Source organism: Otolemur garnettii, unplaced genomic scaffold (genome assembly GCF_000181295.1).
Source record: "Otolemur garnettii isolate 467f Iridium unplaced genomic scaffold, OtoGar3 scaffold00136, whole genome shotgun sequence".
Classification (NCBI taxonomy): domain Eukaryota; kingdom Metazoa; phylum Chordata; class Mammalia; order Primates; family Galagidae; genus Otolemur; species Otolemur garnettii.
In genome coordinates, this window is record NW_003852531.1 from 288,441 (window position 1) to 316,060 (window position 27,620).

The 27,620-nt window shown below is 40.2% G+C and overlaps 1 protein-coding gene and 1 pseudogene across 1 annotated transcript in view; both read left to right on the forward strand.

The window, feature by feature from the left end:
- Positions 1-17,875, forward strand: part of ZNF133 (zinc finger protein 133) — a 30,403-nt gene extending 12,528 nt beyond the window's left edge. Inside the window, exons 3-5 of the mRNA XM_023518383.1 lie at positions 7,505-7,631; positions 8,041-8,136; positions 16,127-17,875. Of these exons, the coding sequence (XP_023374151.1) occupies positions 7,511-7,631; positions 8,041-8,136; positions 16,127-17,871 (1,962 nt within the window). The 5' untranslated portion in view covers positions 7,505-7,510 and the 3' untranslated portion in view covers positions 17,872-17,875. The remainder of the gene's footprint in view (positions 1-7,504; positions 7,632-8,040; positions 8,137-16,126) is intronic.
- A 1,298-nt stretch (positions 17,876-19,173) lies between these two features.
- LOC100964088 lies at positions 19,174-19,979 on the forward strand (annotated as a pseudogene).
- Positions 19,980-27,620: the final 7,641 nt, after the last annotated feature.

Consider the following 27,620-nt stretch of genomic DNA (forward strand, 5'->3'; position numbering starts at 1 on the left):
AATTAATGAACAGAAAAAGATCTAACAAATCAAATCCTAGTTTCTCAAAAAAAACTCAACAAACTAAACACAAGCTAACTTGAGAAAGAGAGAAAGCATAAATATTCAAAATAAGAAATAGCAAAGGGGAAATGACTATTGAATCACCAAAAACCAATTTTTTTAAAGTAATGTAAGACCAGTTTCTTGAACTCTACACAAATAAGTTTGTAGACCTAGATGACGGGAATACGTTCCAAAGAAATATAATTTACAGCAATCGACCTAAGATGATCATAATGAAATTCTACTAAACCTTCAGACCAGAGAGTCTAATGCTCCAGATACTGTCCCCAGAACATTGAAAAATGAAAGAAAAAATTCTCATTCTTTTTATAAAGCAAGTATAACATTGGGTTCTAAATTTGATGATAGTTCAAAAAAGAAAATTATAGACTTACAAATATTAGTACAGAATTCTAAATAAAATATTAGCATACTGACTTCAACACCACAATAACAAAATATTTCACTGTGAAAAGTGAAATTTACCTAGAAATGCAAGATAGGTTCATTTTTAGGAAATCTAATCTTTTCATTTCCCAAACTGAAATTCCATAACCACTAACCAGTAATTCCCCATTTTCCCTTCACCCTCGCCCTCCCAGTCACCATTCTACTTTCTATGAATGTAACTATTCTAGGTACCTCATATAAACAGAATCATATGATATTTGTCCTTTTATTTTTAATTTCACTCTAATACAAATATTATTTCACTTCTTCCTTTCAGTACTTTTGTGTGTCTAGCCAGAAGTGGAATTGGTGGATCACATGATAATTCTAATGGTGGTTTTTTGCACAACCACCATACTCAACAGTGGCTGCACTATTTTGCATTCCCACCAGCACTGTGCAGTGGTTGAATGATGATTTTGACAAATCTAATGGCTGTCGGGGATTTTCTGCTTAGAGTCGCGTCAGGTTTTGTTTTTGTTGTCTAATAGTGTTTCTAGGGGATGTTTTTGAGTTGGTGGTTATGAATCAACTTTTCCATCAGATCCCAATTCAGGTCATCTGTTTTTTAAATTAGTGCTCTTCCATTGTTTTGAGGTTTTGTTTTGTTTTTTTCTATAGGAACTTTAACTATATGAATGGTATTTCTTCTTTGTCTTTGTTCCCTTCCATTCCTTCTCTCTGATTCTTTCTACTTCTTTCTTTCATTTTTATTCTCTTTAGTTGTTTTCCAGTTATTCTTAATGGAAACATGCCCATCATGTTTTCATTTAAATCTGTTCTTCCTCGGGTGTCTTATAATTCAGTCTTCATTTCTCATGTGTCTTTTTCTTTTATTTCTTTCAGAAGTTCATTTTGTGTCTTTATTTTTGTGTCCACTTCTAAGTTTTTGAATTTCTGATTCAAGATGATATCTCACATTTCTGAATGTTTGTTTGAAGATGTTTTAGATTGGAGTTATGGTTTTGTTATGCTTTTGTTTTCTGTCTCTTTTTTTTATGGAATTTAGCTGAATTTTTTGGATTCTCTTATTTTTTGGTAGAATAATGTTTGCATTTCCATAAACAGAACTGTCAGATTCTAGTGTTTTTGAGATTTTTATTTTTATTTTTTGGAGATGAGGTCTTGCTCTGTCTCCCTGACTCAAGTGCAGTGGCAGGATCATAGCTCACTGTGTCCTTGAACCTCCTGGCATCATGGGATCCTCCTGCCTCAGCCTCCTCAGTCTCTGGGAGCCAGCATGACTGACTACTGAGATTCTTTCTAGTTCAGAAAATTCTGTCACTGTAGCAAAGTACTATTTCTTTACAGGATTGCTGGGGAACGAGAAGTTGTATATCTCTTGATTATTATTTTTAATATGCCCTTGTTGGCAAGACCCTGAATTTCCCACTTTTGCTTGTTTTTCCCTTTCCCTTGCTGTTTTCAAGAGATGTCTTTTCCTTATTCTTATACTCCCCCATCATGCTACTGCTCTACCACTTGTGAAGTTAAAGACCCTGCCTCACTCATAGCAGGAGCATTTCCAACTGACACCGTCTCGTTTCTGTTCTCCTTACCCACTTCTACCTTCTGAGATATCATCCTTCTTGAGGAAGACCAGTAAAAAAGGCGCTAGGGTCCTGGAGAGCCAGGGAAATGGTGAGTGTTTCCTGACTCCACACTGGCTGTCCCAGGATGAACACATGCCTTCTCTTGCTGGCTGCCTTATTATACATAACAAGAGTCCAGCTCCAATTCTGGAGGTGTTAGTCATTTTACCTGGGCACCGCTCTCTGCTCATCCCTTTAAACAACACACAAGTCTGCAGTACAAGATAGAGTTCTTTGTTCAGCTTCAGAACATCTTTTGTCTGAGAGTGACATCACAATAAGGAAATAGGAAGATCCTAAAATCTTTCCCCACTTACACAACAATTGTACTGGCAGAACCTTCAGGTGTACCTACTTTGGAACTCTGGAGTCTAGTTGAAGGCTTGAAGCATCCAGAGAACAATACTTAGAGAGAAATCACAGTTAATTTCAGTTCTTAGTGCAGCTACTTATCCCCAAGCCTGTCAGCCCTATGGCAAGCAGTCATGCATGTGCTCCTGGAGCTGCTTACACGTGGCTTACGGGAGACAGGGTGGACGATCAAGACCCTTTACTCCAATATCGAAGATCTATATTCTAATCACTGATAACTGTTTCCGATCACAGAGGTGATTCACTCTTATTTCAACTCCCACTGGCTCAAGTGGCTTTTAGGAGCTTTAAGGAGTCAAAGACTGTTTTTCCCTACCCCCTCAATTTTTCCCTTTCTCCCCCTTTTGACAGCCAGCCATTTTAGGACGAGGACATTCAAAAACAACTGCATAGATGGGGGAATTTAGAAAGTCACTGTGCACACTCATGGGATGCACAGGCTCTGAAAACACCTGAGAAGACCTTACGTTACACCTCAGGCTGGTCCCTAGCATAGAAACACCCCACATCAATTTTTAGAAAACAAAAATGCAAACACAAGGGAGATTCTGACTTCCAGTGTTACCACATTGTAAGATTTAAATATCCAGTTTTCAACAAAAATCACAAGGCATACAAAGAAATGGGAAAGTATAGCCCATTTGAAGGGAGGAAAAAATCAACAGAAGACATTCCTGAAAAAGGCCTGATAGTGGACTTACTAAGCAAAGATTGAAGTAGCTAAAGAGGTATTTTAAGGAGCTAAAGGAAGATGTGGAGGAAATCAAGAAAACAATGTAAGGACAGAATGGAAATATCAATAAGGAGATAGAAAACCTAAAAATAAAAAAAATCTGCACCTGAAAAGTAGAATAACTAAAATGAAAAATTCATTAGATACATCAGAAGCAGATTTGAACAGACAGAAGTGTCAGCAAAACTGAAGATAGGACAATTGAAATGACCAAGTCCGAGGAGCACAGAGAAAAAGACTGAAGAGAAGTGAACAGAGCCTAAGGGACCTGCAGGACACTAGCAAGAGGATTAACTGCATTGTGGTGGGATTCCCAGAAGATAAGAATAAGAGAACAGAAAAATTATCTGAAGAAATCATGGCCAAAAACTTCTCAAATTTGATGAAAGACTATCATAAACATCCAAGAACCTCAACAAAGTACAAGTAGGAAAAACTCAAGAGACCCACACTGAGATATACTCTAAGCATCAAAAGCCAGAGATAGGAGAATTTTGAAAGCAGCAGGAGAAAAACAATGTATTATATTTAAGGGATCCTCAATAAGATTATCAGAAGATTTTTTTCACCAGAAATCTTGAAGTCCAGAAGGCAGTATATTCATATATTCAAAGTGATAAAAATTGCCAACCATGAATCTTATATCTGACAAAACTGTCCTTCAGTACTGATGGAGAAATTAGGACATTCTCAGATAATCAAAAGTTCACAGAGATCATTACCACTCACCTGCCCTGCAAGAGATACAAACAATAGTCTGAAATGAAATGAAGGGACAATACGCAGTTATTAGAAGCCACATGAAAAAATAAAGGTCTCTATTAAAGGTAAATACGTAGGTAACAATATAACCTAGTATTATAATAACTTTGGTTTATAACTTCACTTCTTGTTTTCTACATGACTTAATATTAAAAATTTTTTTATTTTGACCATATAAATAAATCTTTATATATAAAGATGTAATTTTTTTTTTTTTTTGGAGACAGAGTTTCACTCATTAACCCTTGGTAGAGTGCTGTGGTGTCACAGCTCTCACAGCAACCTACAACTCCTTGGGCTTAGGCAATTCTCTTGCCTCAGCCTCCCGAGTAGCTGGGACTACAGGTGCCCGCTATAATGCCCAGCTATTTTTTTGTTACAGTTTGGCCAGGGTTTGGGTTTGAACCCACCACCCTCGGTATATGGGGCCAGCGCCTTACCCACTGAGCCGCAGGTGCCGCCCTAAAGATATAATTTTATGACATCAATAACTGAAGATGGAATGATGCTGTATAGGAACAAAGGTTTTGTATATATTGAAGGTAAGATGATAAATTTAAATTGAAGTTTTTTAATGGATGGTAAGTATAATCCCCTTTGTAACCACAAAGACAATGGCTATAAAATACATAGAAAATGAAGTAAGAAGGAAATTTAAATTACAAAAATAGAAAAATTTATCCTAAAGTTCAAATGGAATCTTAAGGGACTCTAAATACCTACAATAATCATGAAAAATAACAAAGCTGGAGGACTTACGCTTCCTCATTTCAAAATTTACTACGGGGTTGGTGCCCTTAGCACAGTGGTTATGGTACTAGCCACATGCACCAAGGCTGGCGGGTTTGAACCCAGCCTGGGCCAGCTAAATAACAACGACAACTGCAACAAAAAATAGCCGAGTGTTGTGGCAGGTGCCTGTAGTCCCAGCTACTTGGGAGGCTGAAGCAAGACAATTGCTTAAGCCCAAGAGTTGGAGGTTGCTGTGAGCTCTGACACCACGGCACTCTACCCAGGACAATATAGTGAGACTCTGTCTCAAAAAAAGAAAAAAATTACAACAAAGCAACAATAATCCAAACTGTGATTGGCATAAAGATAAAGACCAAGGAGTAGAATAGAGAACAGAAATAAATCCTTGCATATGTGGTCAAATGAATTTTTGACAAGAGCATCAGCACCGTTGAGTGTGGAAAGCTAGTATATTCAACAAACATTATTGGTAAAACTGTATATCTACATGTAAAAGGGTGAAGTTGAACCCTAAATAGCACTATATACAAAAATTAACTGAAAATGGATCAAAGACCTAAACATAAGTGTGAATATCGTAAAACACTTGGAAGAAAACATAGAACATCTTCATGACACTGGATTTGGTGGTGATTTCCTGGAAATGACACCAAAACACAGGCAAAAAAAAATAAAAAGTAGAGACATTGGACTTCATCAAAATTTACAACTTTTGAGCCAGATAACATGGCTCAGGCCTGTAGTCCCAGCTACTCAGGAGTTGGAGGTTGCTGTGAGCTATGATGCACTTGAGCCCAGGAGTTGGAGGTTGCTGTGAGCTATGATGCCACCGCACTCTACCTAGGGTGACAGCTTGAGGCGCTGTCTCAAAAAAAAAAAAAATGGACTAAGAATTTGAGTAGTCATCTTTGCAAAGAAGATATGCAAATGGCCAATAAGCACATGAAAAGATGCTCATCATCACTAATCAATCATTAGGGAAATGTAAATGAAGACCACAATGCATTGCCACTTTACACCCATTAGTATGGCTATTATCAAAAAAAATCCCAGAAAGTAATAAACATTGATGAGGATATGGAGAAATTTAGAAACATTATGTTAGTGGGAGTACAAAAGTGAACATTAAATTATTATTTGATATAGTCATTCTACTTCTGGGTATATACCGGAAAGAATTAAAAGTAGGGACTGGAACAAGTACTTATATACCCACGTGCATGGAAGAATTAATCACATTAGTCAGAAGTGAGAAACAAACCAGATATACATCAACAGATGAAAAGATAAATGTAGTATATACACACAAAGGATTATTCAGCCTTGAAAAGGAGGGAAACTGAGTGTATAATTTTATGCGGATGAATCATGAAGACATTATGATAAATGAAGTCAGACATAAAAGGATGATATGATCTGACCTTTTTTAGCTACATAGCATAGCTACGTATATAGCTACGTAAAGTGAAATGTTCATTACCAAGATGTAGGGGAAGAAGAGAATAGGAAGTTATTGTTTAATGGTCACAGAGTTTCATATGGGATGATGAAAAAATCCTGGAGAGAGACAGTGATGATGGTTTCACAACAGTGTGAATGCACTTAATGTCACTGAAATGTATTCTTACAAATGGTAAAAATTGTACATTTTTTGTTACGTATATTTTATCTCAGTATAAATTAAAACCTATAGGCCACTTCACTCCACCAACTCTGTTTTTCCACTGGGTGCCTTTTCCTCTTCCCAGGTGGCCTTCCCTGCTCACCTTTCGGGTCCTCTCTTCCTTTGCTCAGGACGCCCTCGTCCCTGCTCCCCACGTGCTGCTTCTAGGTTACCTAGCACTTTCTTCTTACCTTGATTCCTTCCCATTCTTCAAGACCAAGTTGCCAGGCCCTGTCTTAGGAAACGTTTCCTGATATCTGTATCCCAGCGTGTCCGTTTTGAAACAGTGCTGAGGAGAATAAAAGAGTAAAACTGGGTGAGGGGGTAGAACAGGGTCCGGAGATGAGTCTTTGGACTGAGTGGCCAAGAGGTTCCACTGTGAACACCCACAGTGTTTGACGGGAAATTTAATGAAATGTTATCCGTGTTTCACAGGTGAGAAAAACTCGGATAGTAGTTGGCACAGAGGTACCACACACCCTGGCACTATGGTTCCAGTACTTTCCTTCTCTCCACTCATGCCATCAGGGCCTGAGAAGGTCAAGGGGCCATGGAATTTGGGAGAAGGACTGAGTTGTAGTTTAGTCTTGGCCATTATTGAATTGTATGAACTTCAGTCACTTACATACTAATATGTATATGATTGTTTAGACTAAATAATGGTCTTTTTTTTTTCTTAAATAAGAGTTGAGGTATCGCAAAATTGCCCAGGCTGGCCTCAAACTCCAGAGCTCAGCCTCCTGAGTAGCTGGAATTTTAAGCATGTGTCACCATGCCCAGTTCATTTGATCTTTCAAATTCTTAAAACGCAGAAAGTCTCTTATGCTTTACTGTTGTTTAAATTTTATACCTGTTTGCTTTTCTGCCTAGATTTAAATTTCCTAAAACTTAGGGACTATTTTTTACATATATATCCCAAACAGCCGACCCAAAACCTTGAGTGCATAGGTTCACAAATGCTGGCTGGATGGAGGCAGGGCTATAAAGATCTTGGAACATAGGGCACCACGGTCACAGTCAGCAGGATCTAGACATCTCACCTACCTCCTCCAGGGTAGCCTTCTCCATGCCCCTCACTCCAAGTTGTGGGTGAGGCTGGCTCCTGGGTAAGCAGGACTGGATTTTGTGTTATAGGCACACATGGCATTCAGGGATGTTGCTGTGGATTTCAGCCAGGAGGAGTGGAGACTGCTGAGCCCCGCTCAGAGAACTCTATACAGGGAGGTGATGCTGGAGAACTACAGCAACCTGCTGTCACTGGGTAAGTGTGGGACTTACGTTCTTTCTGCTAAGAGTTTTAGGCTATGCTTGATGCGGCCATCTTGCTTTGTGTCTTGGCTTTGCTTTTGTGTGAGGCTGACTCAAAGGCAAATGATCCCTGTTTCTTAGTGAAGGTCTGATGTCATAGAGTTGAAAATGGATACATTTGTATGTGTGTGAAACTCTGCGTTTATAGGCCTTTGCCCCCAGGCCTGGGCTCTCTTCTTTAATTAACTTCTTTTAAATGAGAGAGGTGTTCATCCACTCAATGTGAAGTGAATCCGGGTGCTCGTGCCAGAGCCCTCTATCTCAGGTCTCTGTGCCACCCTTTGAAGTTCCTCACTCTGAATTCTTGAATGGCCCCTGGACATAGAACTCACAATCACCTTGATTTCTTTTCCTGTGAGCAGGAATTCCATTTTCTAAACCAAAACTCATTACCCAGTTGGAGCAAGGGAAAGAGACCTGGAGAGAGGAGAAAAAATGTCTGCCAGCCACTTGTCCAGGTGAGTGGGAGGACCCTGGGCAGATGGGGCCCAGGGCTATGGGCAGCTCAGAGGCTTGGGAGGGAGGAATCTTTGCTGAAGTGCTAGGGAGGGAAGCTGTTCTCCTGCTTCCAAGGCTGCTGTTTAGATTAGCAAGAATATGGGGGAAAAGTGAGTGAGCTAGAGAGACAAGTCAAGCCCAGTACAGGGAAAGGAAAGCCTAAAAAGCCATTCAAGAAATTGAAATGGAATTCTAAAATATGAGCTAAGAATAGCTTTTATGTTTTTTAGTGGTTATATGTGCATATAAGTATCTGTAGAACATCCTTAATTTTGCCTCTTAGCCTCTAAACCCTAAACTGTTTACTATTAATATCTTTAAGAAAATGTTTGCTGACCCCTGCTCTAATGGTGTACAATATGTAGCCTTAACTTTGTATATGCCACTTAATTTGGATATCCCTTTATGTAGAACATTAACTAAATACATCACAGTTGCACAGTTTCAGTTAGTCCCCTCTCCCAACCTCATTTAGGTTAAGTGTTATTTGTATATTACACACTCCTTAATACAATGTTAAAGTATTTGTTTTAAACACTTGTATGTATTTTTTTAATTAAGAGAAAAAAAAAGTCCTTTTATACTCGTCCAGATAATCTTACCATGTTCTTTTCTCTTAATTTTTTTTCCTAAAGATCTGAGTTTCTATCATTTTTCTTCAGCTTTAAGGACTTCACTTAGCATTTCTTGTGCATGTAGCAATGTATTCTCTTGAATTTTCCTGCAAGTGTCCTTATTCACCTTCTTTATTCTTGATATTTTCATTGAACATAGAATTCTAGATGGATTATTTTATTTTTTCAGTACTTTAAAGATATTATACCACAGTCATGCCCACCATTGCCTTTGGTGGAAAAGTCAGCTGTCATTTGCGTCCTTGTTCCCCTGAACATAACTCAGCTTTCAACTTATTTTAAAGTAGCTGGGTACTTTCAGAGTTTTCTCTCTACTTTTGGTAATCAGCAGATTTGCCATGATTCTATCTTAAAGACATTCCTTCCTAGGTTTTGATGTGGCCCATCCTCTCTCCCTCTTGGGACTACACTTATATGTACATCAGTCTCTTTATAGCCCCACAGGTTATTGAGCCTTCATATTTTTAAATCTTGTTTTCTCTTTGTTCTTCAGATTGGATGATTTCTTTTGATCTGTCTTCAAGTTTACTGTTTCATCTGTCATCTCCAATATGCGGTTAAGCCCTGGCCAGTGAATTTTTTATATCAGATACTATATTTTTCGGTTCTGTAATTTCCATTTAGTTATATTATACTTTCCCAGTTTTGTGATGAGATTTCCTATCTGTTCATTAATTATAGGTAATTTTTTCTTTACCTACTTTAACAAGAAAATTCATATACTTAAATGGATATATGAAATGAAAAAGTTGAAGAACAGTGTGTATTACATAGTTCAGTTTTTTATTTAAAAAAAAGAAGCATATGAAAGAGTATATGTCATATGTGTATGTGCACAGAGAAATCTACTGCTGGTATTTACCATCTCCTGACTACCTCTGTGGGGATAGAATAACAGGCAGGGGCAATGGGTGCTGAGAATTTTTTGTTCTACTTTGCGTTATTTTTAAATATAGAGGTATAAGTAATTTTAAGGAACTATATGTATGTATGTTTTAATTATTAAAATCTCGTGACAATTTTATAAATGTTTCGTGCCCAAGAGAGAAATATATGTTTTCTTTTCCTGGGTAAGAAATATTCTCTCAGTTTTATTAAATTGAAGACAGAGACTTACAATTAATTCTGTTTTAAAATTGAGGAATATAGTGCATATAATAAATTATTTCTGTTTTTCAAGTTGTCTATGTTCTTATGGTTTATCCACTAGAAAGAATCATAAAGCTGTTCTGAGTCATTGTCTTTTATGTCAAATTTTCCATTGATTTCTAAGCTTTTGCCTTATGCTCCACTGTAATGTGTTATTAGATATATAAAAGTTCGTAACAGTTTTATCTTATTAATGGAGTTTTTAACATTGAAATTCCCTTTGTTCTATGTGATATTCTTTCCTTTAACCTCCTCTTTATTGTTATCATCTGAGTCCACTTTCTTGTCTCTATTTTTGGTATGCTATTTGTTCATCTTTTTATTTTAAAATAAAAATAACGTGATTTGGGTGTTTTACTTTTTAAGCAGTAGCATGTAGCTGGTATACCATTTTATGCCAAACCAGGAGAGGCTTTGGCTGTTCATGTTTTTCTTTGTAGAACCTGCCCTCACTATTACTCAAGCTGGTCTCGAACTCTTCGCCTCAAACAGTCCTCGCACCTTGGCCTTCCAAAGTGCTGGGATTACAAGCATGAGCCATCTTGCCTGGCCTTTTTTCCTTACAGTGCTGGACTCTGGAAGTCCAAGATCAAAGCATTAGCAGGTTTGGTTGCACTGAGGCATCTCTCCTGGGATCACCGATGACCCCCCGCTTCTTGCTGTGTCCTCACATGGCCTTTTTTCTGTGCTCACAGTGCACACCTGTCATCTCTTCCTTTTCTTTTTTTTTTTTTGAGACAGCGTCTCACTTTGTCACCCTCAATAGAGTGCTATGGCATCACAGCTCATAGCAACTTCAACCTCTTGGACTCAAGCAATTCTCTTGCCTCAGCCTCCCAAGTAGCTGGGACTGTAGGTGCCCGCCACAATTCCCAGCTCTTTTTTAGAGATGGGGTCTCACTCTGGCTCAGGCTAGTATCAAACCTGTGAGCTCAGGCAGTCCACCCGCCTCGGCCTCCCAGAGTGCTAGGAGTACAGGTGTGAGCTACCACGCCCAGCCTATTTCTTCCTTTTCTTAAAAGGGCACCAGTCTCACTGGATTAGAACCCACTCTTACGACCTCACTTACCTTTAACTCTTTAAAAAGCCCATCTCTAAATATAGTCACATTGAGGGTTATGGCTTCAACATAAGAATTAGGAGGCACATAGTTCAGTCCATAACAGTATCCTTGTGAGGACATCATGGTAGTTCCATAGACTCTCAACTGAATAGACAGCTCCATAACATATCAGTTGGCATATAAGTCCATTGCATCTCAATTATATGAAGAAAGAAGTAAAGATATGAGGAATTGTTGTATAAGGAGAAAACTTGGAGGCCAGGCAGGTTGGCTCATGCCTTGTAATCCTAGCACTCCAGGAGGTTGAGTATAGCTCAACCTGGATTGCCTGAGCTCAGTAGTTCACTACCAGCCTGAGCCAGAGCAAGACCTTGTCTCTAAAAAGTAGCTGGGCATTGTGGTGGGCACCTGTAGTCCCAGCTACTCGGGAGGCTGAGGCAAGAGAATCACTTGAGCCCAAGAGTTTGAGGTTGCTGTGAGCTGTGATGCCAAAAGAAAGAAAGCTCCTTGGAACCTCAAGGATGGTTAGGGAACTGTTGTCGTGGTGCTTGAACAAAGTCAGCCAGAGGTAGAATGGAAGGCTGTATTAGAGAAGGAATGGGCACAGGAGATTTGAAGATTGTGCCGTATCTGTGGACAGTGTCCGTCAGTGCCTGGTGAGGAGTGACAGTGTTTCTGAGAAGCCAGAGTGTCACCCAGTGGCTCATCCCTGTGGAACAGCCCAAGAGTGTGGACAGGTACTGGAGTGAAGAGGATGTTTGCCACACTGTCAGGTCTTCAAGGCAGGGTGTGAAATCAAGAGGCCTGTGAAGGCTCCTAAGAAGCATGACCAGGAATGGTGTGGAAGGCACATTACAAAACGAGGGCACTTGCCCAACTCTATGTGCTTGACAGACGGAGGAAAAAGCTGTTTGTCTCCCTGAAGGAGACACAAAAGTCTTCCTCTTAGGGGACAGCAGATCTCTCTAGCCAAGAATATGGAAGAAATATTGGATAGAGAGAGATGATACAGGGAGGGGCATAATCTGATCTGAATGTTCATTCTAAATTGGCAGGAGGAGTCTGGGGAAATGCCACATACACAGGGCTTTGTACATTTACACAAATACATATTTTTCTCAACTTGAAAAGTATGTAATTATTGAAAAATTTATATTGATAGCAAGCAGTTTACCTGTAATTGTCTTAAGTTTAAATTTATCTTTTTGATTTATATTTTGTTTTTAATCCTTGTTTTAATTTAAGGAAAAATAGTAACTCTCATAAAATTATCAAACAATTTAAAACCTGAAGAATGCTATATAAATTTTAGGCATAAATCTTTGTCTTGCCGAGAGAGCCATCTTAGAAACCCAAAATGTAGGTATAATGGAGGAAAAGACTGTTATTTTTAGGTGTAAAATATATCTTAACAGTCACATTATTCTATATTTGAGACCTGGATTTTAAAAAGACAATATCAGAATTCTCAAAACAGCATAGAGTTCTGTTGGCTACTTCATTGGTCAAAATACTAATACAGTTATATAATACAGTAAATGAATGTTAACAGGATTTTTGCAGGCAGTGCCTATGACTCAGTGAGTAGGGCACCGGCCCCATATACCAAGGGTGGCGGGTTCAAACCCGGCCCCCTCCAAACTGCAAAAACAGTAGCTGGGCGTTGTGGTAGGTGCCTGTAGTCCCAGCTACTTGGAAGGCTGAGGCAAGAGAATCGTTTAAGCCCAGGAGCTGGAGGTAGCTGTGAGCTATGATGTCACAGCACTCTACTGAGGGCAATAAAGTGAGACTCTGTCTCAAAAAAAAAAAAAAAAAAAAGGACAGGATTTTTGCAACAATATGGATAAATCTGGAGGATATTACATTTAAGTGAGATGAACTACTCACCACTAAACAAATACTGCTCAGTCTCACACGTGGAATCTAAAATAGTTAAACTCCAGGAAACAGAGAGTAGAATGGTGGTTACCAGTTGAGGGTTGGGATGGTCAGGGAGATGCTGGTCAAAGGATATAAAATTTCAAATAGAAGGAATATGTTCAAGAGATCTATTGCACAACCTAGTGACTATAGTTAATAACAACATACCATATTCTTTTAAATTGCCAAGATAGCAGATTTTATGCCTTCTCACCACAAAAAAATGATAGATATGAGGTACTACGTATGTTAATTATCTTACTGACATCATAATGCATACATATTTTAAAACATGCACATAATAAAGGCATACAATTTCTATTTGTCATTAAAAATTAATTACTTAGTTTTTTAAAGAGTAACAAGAGTTACCATAATTGTTAAGAATTGTAAACTCTCCCTGTTATTTAACTTGACTGAGGAGTCTAATAAAAGCATAAATTTAAAATGTCTCTGAAGGAGCCACTGTAGTTCAAATTATATTTAGTCTATCAGGCGTCCTCAAACTACAGCCCACGGGCCACATACAGCCCGCCAAGGACATTTATCCTGCCTGCCAGGCGTTTTTGCCACTGCTGCCTGTCCTGCTTAGCAGCTGACTCATCCCAGGGCCAGCAGTCTGACCCTCCAACAGTCTGAGGGACAGTGAACTGGCCCCCTGTTTAAAAAGTTTGAGGACCCCTGGAACAAAAGCCTGACACTTTATACATATAGACACAGAAGTTAAGACTGTAAAAAGTCTCCGTATCAGAAGCCTTAGTTCCCATAGGGAGTGAGGGGATTTCTGGTGTCAAAAATCAGTCACCATGCTGAACCCAGAGCAGACACAGGAGTTCCTTCTGCTAAAAGACCTACTTACCATGTCTCTGTGGTCTAATGTGTATGAAAGGAGACAAAGGCGTTATCATCAAGTGCTTCCCTTTTCCCATCATATTTAAGAGTAAAAAACAGCCAACAAATCAAATGTAAAAATTCCACCAAACTCCAGAGTTACCATAATCTCAGGGAAGTTGCTGGCCAGAAACAGAAATATAAAACCAGTTCTGAGTTGTAGAATCTCAGATGACCTAGATTAAACAAGATTAACTTCATGAGAGCTCAGTGAAAGCAGTCAGCTTTCGGTGACTTTCATGGCACAGTCTAGGCCAGTGGTTCTCAACCTCTGGGTTGTGACCCACAGGAACTGTATTCAAGGGCCATGGCATTAGGAAAGTTGAGAACCACTGGTCTAGACTCAAGACTATCCAACCTTTTGGCTTTTCTTTACATCTGAAAAAGTTGTTTTGAGCCACACAGTAAGACACACAAACACTCACAAAAGCTAATGAGCAAAAGAAAAGTTTCATGCATACTTTTCATGATATCTGATACACAGATAAGCGAAATAGTCCTCAAATAACGCATGCAGCCTACAGGCTACAGGTTGGACACCTGGCTAGATGGACAGCTCATCACCCTGTCCTGTGAGTAGGAAGGGTCCTGGGAAAGGCTGTCATCAAAGCCTGAAGTACAGGCCACCAGAGTACTGGAGAAGGAAAATTGTTTGGTCAGTCAGTAAAACACAAAAGGGAAGGATTCACTTAGTAGGCGGGGTCAGGGTTTTAAGTGTTAGGGAGGGGTGGCTATGTTAGTTACTAATATAATTAGGATTCCGAAGTTGCATACTTGATATAGGATGGAATAATACTAGAATGTAGACATGTACACAGGTTTAATAAGCCTAATTGTTCATTGGTTGAGTAAAGCATGTTCAGTTAACTCTCCTAAGACCTGTGCCTGGTTTCTCAGATCACTTGGTAGTGGATTCCTTTCAGCTGACCAGAACCAGTTGTGCTGAAACCTTACAACCAGTGTTGACATTTCCTGCACAAGAGCCTCTATAAGTAGAAAATTCTTTCTGAGGATTTCCTCACTGATTTCTGAGGAAATTTTTATTTACACTAATTATGGAAATTAGCAGACTTAGATTGGTCAGGGACACCAGGAAGGAGCATCTTTGAAGTCAGTAGTGGCCTAGATTATGTGTGTTATCCACTGCGTGTTATCCTACTGTCTTGAGGAAATTCTGGCAGAAGTGATCCTCTAACAAGCACTTGTCATGACTCCTGTGCAGCTGTGTTGCATGTTCGCTGTGCCTGCCCTCACGCTGCTTCCTGCGCGGGGCCTCTCGGTCCACTGCAGATGACTACTCTCTCGGCCTTTCTCTTTGTGCTTACAAGGAAGTAAGGAAAAACACAAGGACATTTCCACACAGGTCTGGTGATTAGAAATCACCAGCTACTGAAAAAGAAATATCTGTGGGCATAGTTGTTACTAGCATGGGCAGTGATGAGTTAGGTGATCATAACTGTTCAAGTGTGACTGGGGCTGTTCTGTGTTTGCCCCGTTCACACCTGAAACACCTATGGTGCTTTTATAGTTTGATGCATAAAAAAGTCTCAGGAGTAGATTTTCTAGATTGTAATAGAGCAGTGTTTTCCAAAATTTTTTATCCCATGGCACACTTGAATCTATAGTTAAACTTCTGTGGCACACTTAAATTATACCGATCAAAAAAAAAGAGTAGCTGAGCAGGATGGCTCATGCCTATAATCCCAGCACTTGGGAGACTGAGGCAAGTGGATTGCCTGAGCTCACAGTTTCAAGACCAGCCTGAGCCAGAACAAAACCTCATTTCTAAAAAAATAGCTGGGCGTTGTGGTGGGCGCTTGTAGTCACAGCTGTTCAGCAGGCTGAGGCAAGAGAATCACTTGAGCCCAAGAATTTGAGGTTGCTGTGAGCAATGACACCATGGCACTCTATCCAGGGCAAATAGTGAGACTGTATCTCAAAAAAAAGAGAATTAAAAAAAATAGATATATATACATATATACACACACACACACACACACACACATATACACACACTTAGTATGCATTGAACTTTTGAAAATAATAATCTTTAAAACTTTTTGTGGTGCACCTAAGAGCCTCTCACAGCACTGGTTGAAAATCACTGTAGAGGATGTAAAACGTAGCAATGGACTAGAAACAGGCCATGTAAAGAAAGTCTTGGTTGGGTAGCACTTAAGTTGCAGATATTTTGAAGAACGGGAGATGGAAATCAACATCACACAAGGCAGAATTGCTCTGGCTGCCCCACTGAGGTCGTAGTTCTGACTCAGACTTTTCTTTCTACAGCAGAACCAAAGCCAGAGCTCCACCTTGGTCCTCTCTGCCCTCCAGATTTGTCCAGTCAGAAATTCCCCAGGCAGCACGTGCCATGTAATCATCCCCCCTGGATCTTTGCATCCTTGTGTGCAGAAAGTCATGCCCAGCCAGAAGAATCATGCCCAGGGGACCAGGAGAAACAGCAAGGAGCCTCTGATCAAAGTTCCTGGAGTGATAAAGCCAAAAGCCAAGAGAGAGAAGGTGCCAAGCCCTTGTTTGGAAGGACAAAGAAAAGGACTCTGGGAGCTTTCTCCAGGCCCCCCCGACAGCAGCCAGTCAGCTCTCAGAATGGCATCAGACGAGTGGAGCTAGAGGCCAGCCCAGCCCAGACAGGAAACCCTGAGGAAACAGACCAACTGTTGAAGAGGATAGAAGTCTTGGGATTTGGAACAGTCAACTGTGGAGAGTGTGGACTGAGCTTTAGCAAGATGACCAACCTGCTCAGTCACCAGAGGATACACTCAGGGGAGAAGCCTTATGTGTGTGGGGTGTGTGCAAAGGGCTTCAGTCTCAAGAAAAGCCTCGCCAGGCACCAGAAGGCACACTCAGGGGAGAAACCGATTGTGTGCAGGGAGTGTGGGCGAGGTTTTAACCGGAAATCAACACTCATCATACATGAGAGAACACACTCGGGTGAGAAGCCTTACATGTGCAGTGAGTGCGGGCGGGGCTTCAGTCAGAAATCAAACCTCATCATACACCAGCGGACACACTCAGGGGAGAAGCCTTACGTGTGCCGGGAGTGTGGCAAAGGCTTTAGCCAGAAGTCAGCTGTCGTTAGACACCAGAGAACACACTTGGAGGAAAAGACCATTGTGTGCAGTGATTGTGGCCTGGGGTTCAGCGACAGGTCCAATCTCATCTGCCACCAGAGGACACACTCAGGGGAGAAGCCCTATGCCTGCAAGGAGTGTGGGCGATGCTTTCGGCAGAGGACAACCCTCGTCAACCACCAGAGGACACACTCCAAGGAGAAGCCCTACGTGTGCGGAGTGTGCGGGCACCGCTTTAGCCAGAATTCCACCCTCATCTCTCACAGGCGGACACACACTGGGGAGAAGCCGTATGTGTGTGGGGTGTGTGGGCGCGGCTTTAGTCTAAAGTCACACCTCAACAGACACCAGAACATCCACTCAGGGAAGAAGCCCATTGTGTGCAAGGATTGTGGGCGGGGCTTCAGCCAGCAGTCCAATTTTATCAGACACCAGAGGACACACTCAGGGGAGAAGCCCCTGGTGTGCGAGGAGTGCGGGCGAGGCTTCAGCCAGAAGTCAAACCTCATGGCACACCAGAGGACACACTCAGGGGAGAAGCCATACGTGTGCCTGGAGTGTGGGCGGGGCTTCAGCCACCAGGCAGGCCTCATTAGGCACAAGAGGAGACACTTGCGAGAGAAGCCCTATGTGTGCAGGCAGTGTGGCCTAGGCTTCAGCAATAAGTCAGCTTTAATCACACATAAGCGGGTACATTCAGAAGAGAAGCCTTGTGTGTGGGGGGAGTGTGGTCAAGGCTTTGTCCAAAAGTCACACCTCACCTTACATGAGATGACACACAATGGGGAGAAGTCGTGCATGTGTATGACATGTGGGCAAGGTGTGCACCAAAAGTCTCATCCCAACAGGCACCGGAAGATAAGGTCTGGCCACCACAGACAGGCACTCCAGCCCAACCCTGACACCTATTTGGGACAATCTTCTGACCCTTTATACTCTATTTAAAAGTGACTATGGCCAGACGCAGTGGCTCACGGCTATAATCCTAGCTCTCTGGAAGGCTGAGGGGGGTGGATTGCCTGAGCTCAGGAGTTCGAGACCAGCCTGGGCCAAAGAGAGACCCTGTCTCTTAAAAATATATATATAGCCAGACGTGGTAGCAGGTGCTTGTAGTCTTAGCTACTTGAGAGGCTGAGGCAAGAGAATCGCTTGAGCCCAAGAGTGCCATAGCACTCTACCAGGGGCAAGAAAGTGAGAGTCTCTCAAAAAAAAAAAAAAAATGAAAGTGAATATGATGGCAAGGACCAACAGTCAAAATTTTTATGCTTTCATGAATTGGAGTAGAAAATGCATTCCATAAGTGGTCAGAGGACATTTGACTTAGTTTACTTTCTTCATGCTAAGTCTTCATGTTTCATGGCTTTTGTTCTAAAATAAACTTAGTTTCTTTAAAAACCTGTAACTTTGGCTGTACACCTCATTCCTTCCCCTGTAAAGATAGGAGTGAGGAGTGATGCAGATGCCTTGAACTCTTAACTCCACTGCTCCACCACAACTCGATTCCTTAGAAAACATAAGAACCAAATCATTTGTATATTTATTGGAAAGTCTGGTCCTTTGAGGAGAGAATCTAGTAACTATACACAGAGATTTCAGGAGAGGGAATCTTCCAGAAAATGTAGCTTACTTTTGTCCAGTTTCATCTGCAGCTACCTTCTTCCCTTGGCACTGGGACAGCTCTTCCCCACTTCTCTCCTTCCAGCTCTCAACATCTGTATTGTTGCCTTTGTAGAATCATTCCCTGACTTACTGTGTTGCTTTTCTCAGGCTTTAGTTCCTCATCCTCCCACCTTGGGACCCTCTTACCAGTATATCATCCTCAGCACCCAATCTTGGTTCAGCTATGACCAAACAGAGCCTTGGGTCTCAGTTATGCCCATATCAGACCACCAAGGACATGGATAATACCCAACCACCCCAGCTACACCAGTAACTACAGTCACACACTGCATAACAGTGTTCAGGTCAACCACAGACCACGTATACCACAGTGATCCTATAAGATTATAATAGGCTGAGAAATTCCTATCACCTAGTGACACTATAGACCTTCCAGTGGGACAAGATGCGGGAGTGGCAGACAGTGATATTGATTATCCTGACCCTGTGTAGGCCTCGGTTAAATATGTTTGTGTCTTAGCTTTTTACAAAAATTCTAATAAGTTTTTTAAAAATTAAAATTAGAAACGGGTTTATAATATAAGGATATGAGGGAATCGGTTCGTGGATCTGTGAGACCTGAAGACTGACAGCGTCTTCATACCCCAGAGGCTGCGCCAGGCAGCTCTGGGATCATCATCATGCCACAAAATGAATATATTGAAATACACTGTAAACGCTATGGATATTGCTTGGATTACCCTGAGAAAAAGAGAAAAAAAGAAAGTCAGGAGACTCATGAACAGTCAAAGAAGGCAAAGAAGATGATTGGTCCGAAGGCTAAGCTCTACCATAAACAGCGCCATGCTGCAAAAATACAGATGAAAAAGACAATCAAGATGCATGAAAAGAAAAACACCAAACAAAAGAATGATGAAAAGACTCACAGGGAGCAGTACCTGCCTATCTGTTGGACAGAGAGGGATAGTCCTGAGCCAAAGGACTCTCCAATATGATTAAACAAAAACGAAAAGAGAAAGTGGGAAAATGGGAAGTGCCTCTGCCCAAAGTTTGTGCCCAGGGAGAAACAGAAGTATTAAGAGTTATTCCAACAGGAAAGAGAAAGAAGGAGGCATGGAAGAGGATGGTTACTAAAGTCTGCTTTGCTGGAGATGGCTTTACAAGAAAACCACCTAAATATGAAAGATTCATCAGGCCACTGGGCTTGCGTTTCAAGAAGGCCCACGTAACACATCGTGAACTGAAAGCCACCTTTGCCTGCCGATACTTGGTGTAAAGAAGAATCCCTCATCCCCATTATATACAACTTTGGGTGTTATTACCAAAGGGACTGTCATTGAGGTCAATGTGAGCGAGCTGGGCCTTGTGACACAAGGGGGCAAGGTTATTTGGGGGAAATATGCCTGGTTACCAATAATCCTGAAAGTGATGGATGCATAAATGCAGTCTTACTGGTTTGATAACCATTTCACACAAGTAACTTCTTGTTGAAGATTGCACAACAATTGAGAAAACCAGCATTACTGTGATGTTTCTGTATGCTACCAAACAGCCTTACATGTCTGCAGTCATTAAGAGAACTATTTATTAAATTGTATGAAACATTAAAGTCCCAGAAGTGCATTAATATACATAGTTACCAGTCAATAAAAAATAAATAAATAAATAAATAAATAAACTATTAAAGTGGTCCAGTTTTACAAAAAAAAAATAAGGATATGAGAAAATATTTTTGTACAGTTGCACAAAATGTGTGTTCTAAACTAAGTGTTATTACCAAAGAGTCAAAAGTGAAAAAGACAAAGTAAAAAAGTTATAATCTAAGTTTAATCTGTTATGAAGAAAAAAATTTACAAATTTAACATAACCTAGATGTGCAGTGTTTATAAAATCTACAGGGGTTTACAGTAATGTCCTAGGTCTTCACATTCACTCACCGACTCACTCAGGGCAATTCCCAGTCCTGAAAGCCGTGCATGGAAAGTGCCCTATACAGTTGTATTATTTTTCATCTTTTATATTGTATTTTGCTGTACCTGTTCAATGTTTAGATACACAAATGCTATTGTGTTACAGTTGCCTACAATATTCAGGGTAGTCACATGTTATACGGGTTTGTAACCTAGGAGCACTAGGCTATCCCATATATCCTAGGTGAGTAGCAGGCTACACCATCGAGGTTTAGGTGAGTGCACTCTGTGATGTTCCCACAACAATGAAATCATCTAACAGTTTCTCAGACATGTCCTGTTATTAAGTGACACATGATTCTATATGATAATCTTTAACAATGTGTCTTCCTCAGCTTTCCAGTAATAAGGATAAGACCTTTGAAACCACCCTCCCAAATCAGTCCTATAATTCCAGGGTTTAGGAGTGGCTCTTGAAGTAAAGATCATCTCAAGGGTAAGACCCCTTTATTTTAAGACTTCAAAAGGATTAAATTGTGTGGCTCCTGGACAATACACGAAGTGGTTTCTGAATTTTATCATCCCATAGCACCTTGACACTGAACCCAAATCAGAGAAAGGCTTATCCTGAAGAGCTTTGTGAATGTGATTTTTTTCTAAAGGAATTAACTTCAGTAAGAGGCATAGGAAACCCATGACATTTATAACAGAAACACCAGTGAGGTTGGAAAATGACAGAAAAGCCTCTACCTTCCCACGGGCAGGGAAGCAGGCTGAAAATCTATATGGGCCACTTCTCACAGAAAAGGAAAAATAACTTAGTGGGGTTTTTGGAAATAAGTGATATGCCAGATATTTCTCCCAAGAATCCCTAGGAGTGGAGATTTGCTTCCAGGAAGCAGGAGTGGGCACGAACCATAGAGCTGCTAAACTGTGCCCAGCGAAACTGCTGGGTTTCTATGAACCTGCGTCTGCCATTTCCCCATTTTTTAATAGAAATATTTACTGTGATTATCCTATCCCTGAATCACCACTGGGTGTTAGATATGATTCTTTAAACCACAGGTCTTCAAATAAAGCATCATCCATCTACAACTTGATTTATGGAATGAGTTCCTGAACTTCACACCAACGCCGTTGTGGGATAAGACGTGGTGTATCAGGCAGGATGAATATCTGTTTCACGTGGGATGGCTCCATAGTTTGGTGTTCAGAGGCTTTGTGCAGAATTGCTGAGATGGACACCATCAGTTCCCCCTCCCCTTGTTTCTATCATGATGGGGTCTCGTTACCCTCCCCGAGGATCTGGGCTGACTTTAATGACTTAATCAAGAGAAAGTGACAGAAGTGATACCATAGGACTTCTGAGACTGATTCCTAAGAAATCTCACAGCTTCTACCACTCTTCAAACACTGCGGCCAATGCTGTGAAAACTTCCAAGCCACATGTGGAGACACCTCGTGGCAACCCTGGTCATCAGCCACAGCTAAGCTAGCCAATGTAAACATCAGCTTCAGTCCCTTGAGCCAGCCACAGTAGATGTCCTGCCAGGCCTTCACGTGACTGAAATCCTGCCTGACTTCTGTGACCATGTGCAGGACTCAAGTGAGAGCCACTCAGCTGAGCTCAGTCAACACACGGAACTGCAAGGGATGATGTTAATAATGATTTAAGCCCTGAAGTTTAGCATCGTCTATTACACAACAATAGATAGTTGGAATGCCTTTATAACCGAGGACTGACTTCCTAATTATGGCTGAAAATCTCAAAGTCATAATGAAAAATGTCAAATTTGTTTACAACAAAATAAAGCCTGCAATACCTTTAGCTAAATCGTTGGGGGTTGTGGAACACACTGTCTTTCCTATCTGCATATTACCTCTAGAAACGAAGTTTTAAAAATCAACATTGCAACAGAAAATACTCGAAATATAAGAACAGACAGATCACAGTATAGAAAGCCTTTTTCATTTGAAAACATCCTTAACATCAGTAAAGATACAAATGAAAACCACAAACATATCACTTGCATCTGTCAGATTAGCAAAAACTATAAAATTTGAAAAGAGTATTGTGTATTCTGAAAATAAACACATTAATATATTAATCTTGGGAATATAAATTGGCACAAGTCTTATGGTAGATGACTTGTAATATCTATCAAAATTAAAAATTCATATTTCCTTTGAGCCCATAATCTGACTTAATGAAATTTATTCAATAGCTATACATGTTTATGTGCAAAATGATTTGTATAAATTCTTCAGTGCAGCAGTAATTTCAAATTTTAGCAAAGTAGAAGGACTGATTAAATAAAAGTCATACATAATTAGAAAAACATGCTACCATAACAAAGAATGGGAAACATTATTAGGTACCTCATAAGGGAGAATCTCCAAGATCATGAAACACTCTGAAAATACTATGTCCACTTTGCTAAAACAGAAGAGAAAAGTTGGGAAACTTACACTTCCCAATTTTAAAATTTACTATAGAGCTACAGTGGTCAAATAATCAGTGGAATATTTTATTTTTAACATAAACCCAATAACAGAATTTTCTTCTAAAATGGCCCCAAAAGGCATTTCTTACCCAAATCTGCAGGATACACAGGATTTTCTGGATGTATTACCATATTTTCCTACCAAAATAGTATTGAAAACAGGATTTTTCATCCAAATTTACTAAGTTTGAGGGCTCTTAAAAATTATCATGGGCTTGGCACCTGTAGCTCAGTGGCTAGGGCACCAGTCATGTACACCAGAGCTGGCAGGTTCAAATCCAGCCCAGGCCTGCCAAATAACAATGCCAACTACAACCAAAAAAGAGCCTGTAGTCCCAGCTACTTGGGAGGCTGAGGCACGAGAATCACTTAAGCCCAAAAGTTTGAGGTTGCTGTGATCTGTGACACCATGGCACTCTATCCAGGGTGAAATAGTGAGACTTTGTCTCAAAAATAATAATAATTATTATTATTGTACAGCTGGGCAAGGTGGCTCACACCTGTAATCCTAGCACTCTGGAAGGCTGAGGTGGGTGGAATGCTTGAGCTTAGGAGTTCAAGACCAGAGACCAGCCTGAGCAAGAGTGAGATCCCATCTCTACTAAAAACCAGAAAAAAACAAGAGAGAGAAAAATCCTTGCTGAGCATTGTGCCCAGAGCCTAAATTCCCACCTACTTGGGAGGCTGAGGCAAGAGGATCGCTTAAGCCTCAGAGTTTGAGATTGCTATGAGTTATGATGACACCACAGCACTCTACCCAGGGCAAAAGAGTGAGACTCTGTCTAAATTATAAAAATAATAATAATAATAATAATCGTGCCAGATTTTTCTAAAATGACCTAGAAATGTCATTTTTCATCTAAATTTGATCAGATTTTTAGGATATGTGGTCATAAATTCTATGCCACATTATTTTACAAAACCACCAAGAAATAAATATATTTTCAACCAAGTTTATTCGAGTTGGTTTTCGGAAGCTGCAAATCCTTTGTCAAATTTTCCCCAAAATGAATAAGAAATATGACTTTAAAAATTCAAATCCATGTAAATAGTGGAGTTTTTGGAATAAGTCATATCCCAAATATTTCTCCCAAGAGTCCCTGGAAATACAATATTTTTATCCAAATCTGCTCAAATTGGGGGGCTTATTGTAACTAAGTTCTACACCATATTTTTCACCTAAAAATGCAAAAATTTTATTTTTCATCCAATTTCACTCCAACTTTATGATCCTTTTGATGTAAATCTTGTGTAAGACTTTTCTTCTAAATGGCCTAGACACATGATTTTTCAGTCAAACTGTGTAATATTTTGGAAATAATTCCTATGTTAGAATTTATTTCAGGTAAGTAACCTAACCTAAAAAATGTAAAATTTCATCCAGCTTTCCATAAACTGACTTTGGGGGATAACCAAAAAGTAATCTAGTAAGCTTATGCCAGATTATTCTTTGTAAATGGCTGGGAAATATTATTTTTCACTTTAATTTACTAACATTGTGAGATTTATTAGACATTAACCCTGTGCCAGATTTTCTTCCAAAATGGCCCCCAAACACGATTTTTTAAAAAATCCAGATCCAAGTTTCTGGCACCAGAGGAAGCAATGTGAACCTATTCCCATATAGAGTCTGACTGACTCCATTATATACCAGCTGACTCTGTCTTGCACATGGTTTAAAACTTTGCAGCCCCCACTGGCCCTCCCCTCACATATTGTTACAGGCCCCTGAGCATGTACACCCTGCAGGAACAGAAAGGTAAGTTTAGAGCTGCAAAACTTGGAAAACTCCCAGTCTGGATGCAACACCTGTTCTTCTAAAGGCCCTTTGTGCCCACTTACCCCCTTCCCTATAGACTCTACTCTGGCAAACTTTGCTTCTGTAACTGCTTCGCTCTTAGAAACCCCTCCCCCTTGAAAGCACAAGTTAAGAACCTCGCTGCCCTGATTCTCTGAGCTGAGAGGTTCTTTCGGGTATGAACCCACTCTCAGTGCTGGCTAATAAAAGACCCTAAAACTCAACTGGACTCAGTGTGCTGGTGTAATTCTCTATAATTCCACTCATGTTTGGGGTGTATGTTTTGATCTGTGTGGGCGTCTTGAAGGATTGACTTGAGGGTTGGCCTTTGTTTCACCTGATTCAGAGTTTTTCCAAGGCAATAGCCACTTCTCAGTGGATGTTAGTTGAAAGCATTTAAGAGCAAATATATTAGCTTCAACCTTTGGTCCCTCAGACAAGGGATGACAATTGAGGCAAACAATAGACAGAATTGCCATTATAGAGTCATTGCCTCATCTAATAGCATCTCTTGATGTCTCCTAGTGAATTTCCTGACAGAGTGCCTGCACAATAGGAGGTTGATAACAGTGGATGCTTCTGGGGAATTCAATGTGATGTTTTTGATGAATGCTTTAAAGAGGGAGTGAGGCACATTGTACCCCATGATTGCATTAATGTACACAGCTATGATTTAATTTAAAAAAAAAAGAGAGAGAGTGAGTTCTGAAAACTGATGATGAAAATGTAAACAAATACCAGATTCTGAGGAGTCTTACATATCCAAATAATAAATTTGACTTTATTCTGTGGAGAAAAAATAATGCTAGGATAAGATGGCAGAATTTATAAAACCTCTTTCCCCATACCTAATAAAAGAAACAAAAACTAAGCAAAAACTAAAAAAAAAAAAATAGATTTTAGTACCATTTAAACATCTTAAGGCTGAACACATAAATGATAGTCACAGAGAGACAGAAGATCCAGGAAGATTTGGGCTCCTGCTTCCAGGACCACTCTATGACAGCAGCATGGGGTAAAAATTGTGAACAGAAAACATTCTTTGTTTTTTTTTGAGACAGAGCCTCAAGCTGCTGCCCTGGGTGGAATGCCATGGCATCACAGCTCACAGCAACCTCCAACTCCTGGGCTCAAGCGATTTCTCCTGCCTCTGCCTCCCAAATAGCTGGGGCTACAGGTGCCCACCACAATGCCCTTTTTTTTTTTTTTTTTTTTTTTGGTTGCAGCTGTCATTGTTTGACAGGCCGAGCTGAATTTGAACCCTCCAGCGCAGGTGTATGTGATGGTGCCTTAGCCACTTGAGCCACAGGCGCCGAGCCCAGTAAAACGTTCTTAATTATCAAACTTGTGGGGAAATGACTGAAGGCATGATAAAGTATACCTGGGAATGACATGTAATTACCTTAAATACTGACGACTGTCACAGCCCACCCATTTACATAGGATTCACGGTCAGCTCTAAAATTTGTGAAAGAGAAATTATGTCTACACCAGTGATTCTTAAACAGGAAAAAATTTGGCCTTAGGGGACATTTGGCAAAGTACATAGACATTTTTGGTTGTCAGAACAGAAAGTGGGGAGGTTCTGTTGCCATATACTGCTGCTGTGACTTCCTTGTGGACGACAAGGCCTGGAAGCCTCTGAAGGATGTGCCGTCCATTCTGTTATTGTCCTGTCCTGTCTCCTGAGCCCAGTCTTAACTCTGTCACCATAGTCTAGGCCAGTGGTTCTCAACCTTCCTAATGCCGCAGCCCTTTAATACAGTTTCTGTGGCTCACGACCCACAGGTTGAGAACCGCTGGTCTAGGCCCTGAAATGCCTTACTCCTTGTCCAACCCTACTCCTCTCCCCAAAACAGGGGATGAGCTATTATCATAACAGTGCACTCCATCCTGGGTGACAGAACAAGACCATGAATGCTCTGACATATTCTTTGAAATCTAGAAGCCCATGTGTATACTCATGATAGACCTGAGAAGGCTGTAATAACCTCTGCCTGACCTTAAAGTTTTTACAAATAAGAAGCAAAGGCTAAGTGAGAGTACTAAACTACCTGTTGAAGCCATGCCCCCAATATTCACAACATTCTTTTCTTAAGTCCCTCAGGCAAGGACTTGAAGATTTACTCTTTCTTAGTGTTTAAGGAAATCTCTGTTCAATTATTAATTGGCCACTCACTTAACTGAGTACAGTCTTCAGTAGCTACATGCAACAAAGACTTTGCAGAATTAATTTAGAAAAGTCACTAAATAAATAATACATTTTAGGGAGAATGAGAATCTGATTTTCAGATTCCCACATTATGTTCTTTAAACTGTCCACTTTTCAAGAAAAATTACAAAAATATGCAGGTAAGAAAATGTAACCATATACAGGGATAAAGAAATTAATACACAGTATTTCAGAGGAAGGCTGATATTGGGCTTGCTAGATGAAGATATTGATTTGACTATTTTAATATGTTCAAAGAACTAAAAGAAAGAATTAAAATTATCTTCCATCAAATAGAACATGTTAAACAGATTAAAATTATCAAAAAAAACACAAAGAAAATTTCAGTTAAAAATTATAATAACATAAATTAAAAATTCAGTAGAAGGGTTCAACAGCAGTTTGAGAATGTAGAAGAATCAGTGTACTTGAATATAGATTGAGATAATCTGAGGAACAAAATTTTTAAAAAGACTGAAGAAAAGTAAAAAGAGCCTAAGGAAAACCATCAAGTGGGCCAACATATGCATGGGAGTCCTAGTAGGAGACAAGTGATAAAAGAGGTAGAAAGAACATTCGAAAGAAAGTAATGTCCAGGCTTGGCACCTGTGACTCAAGTGGCTAAGGCGCCAGCCACATACACCTAAGGT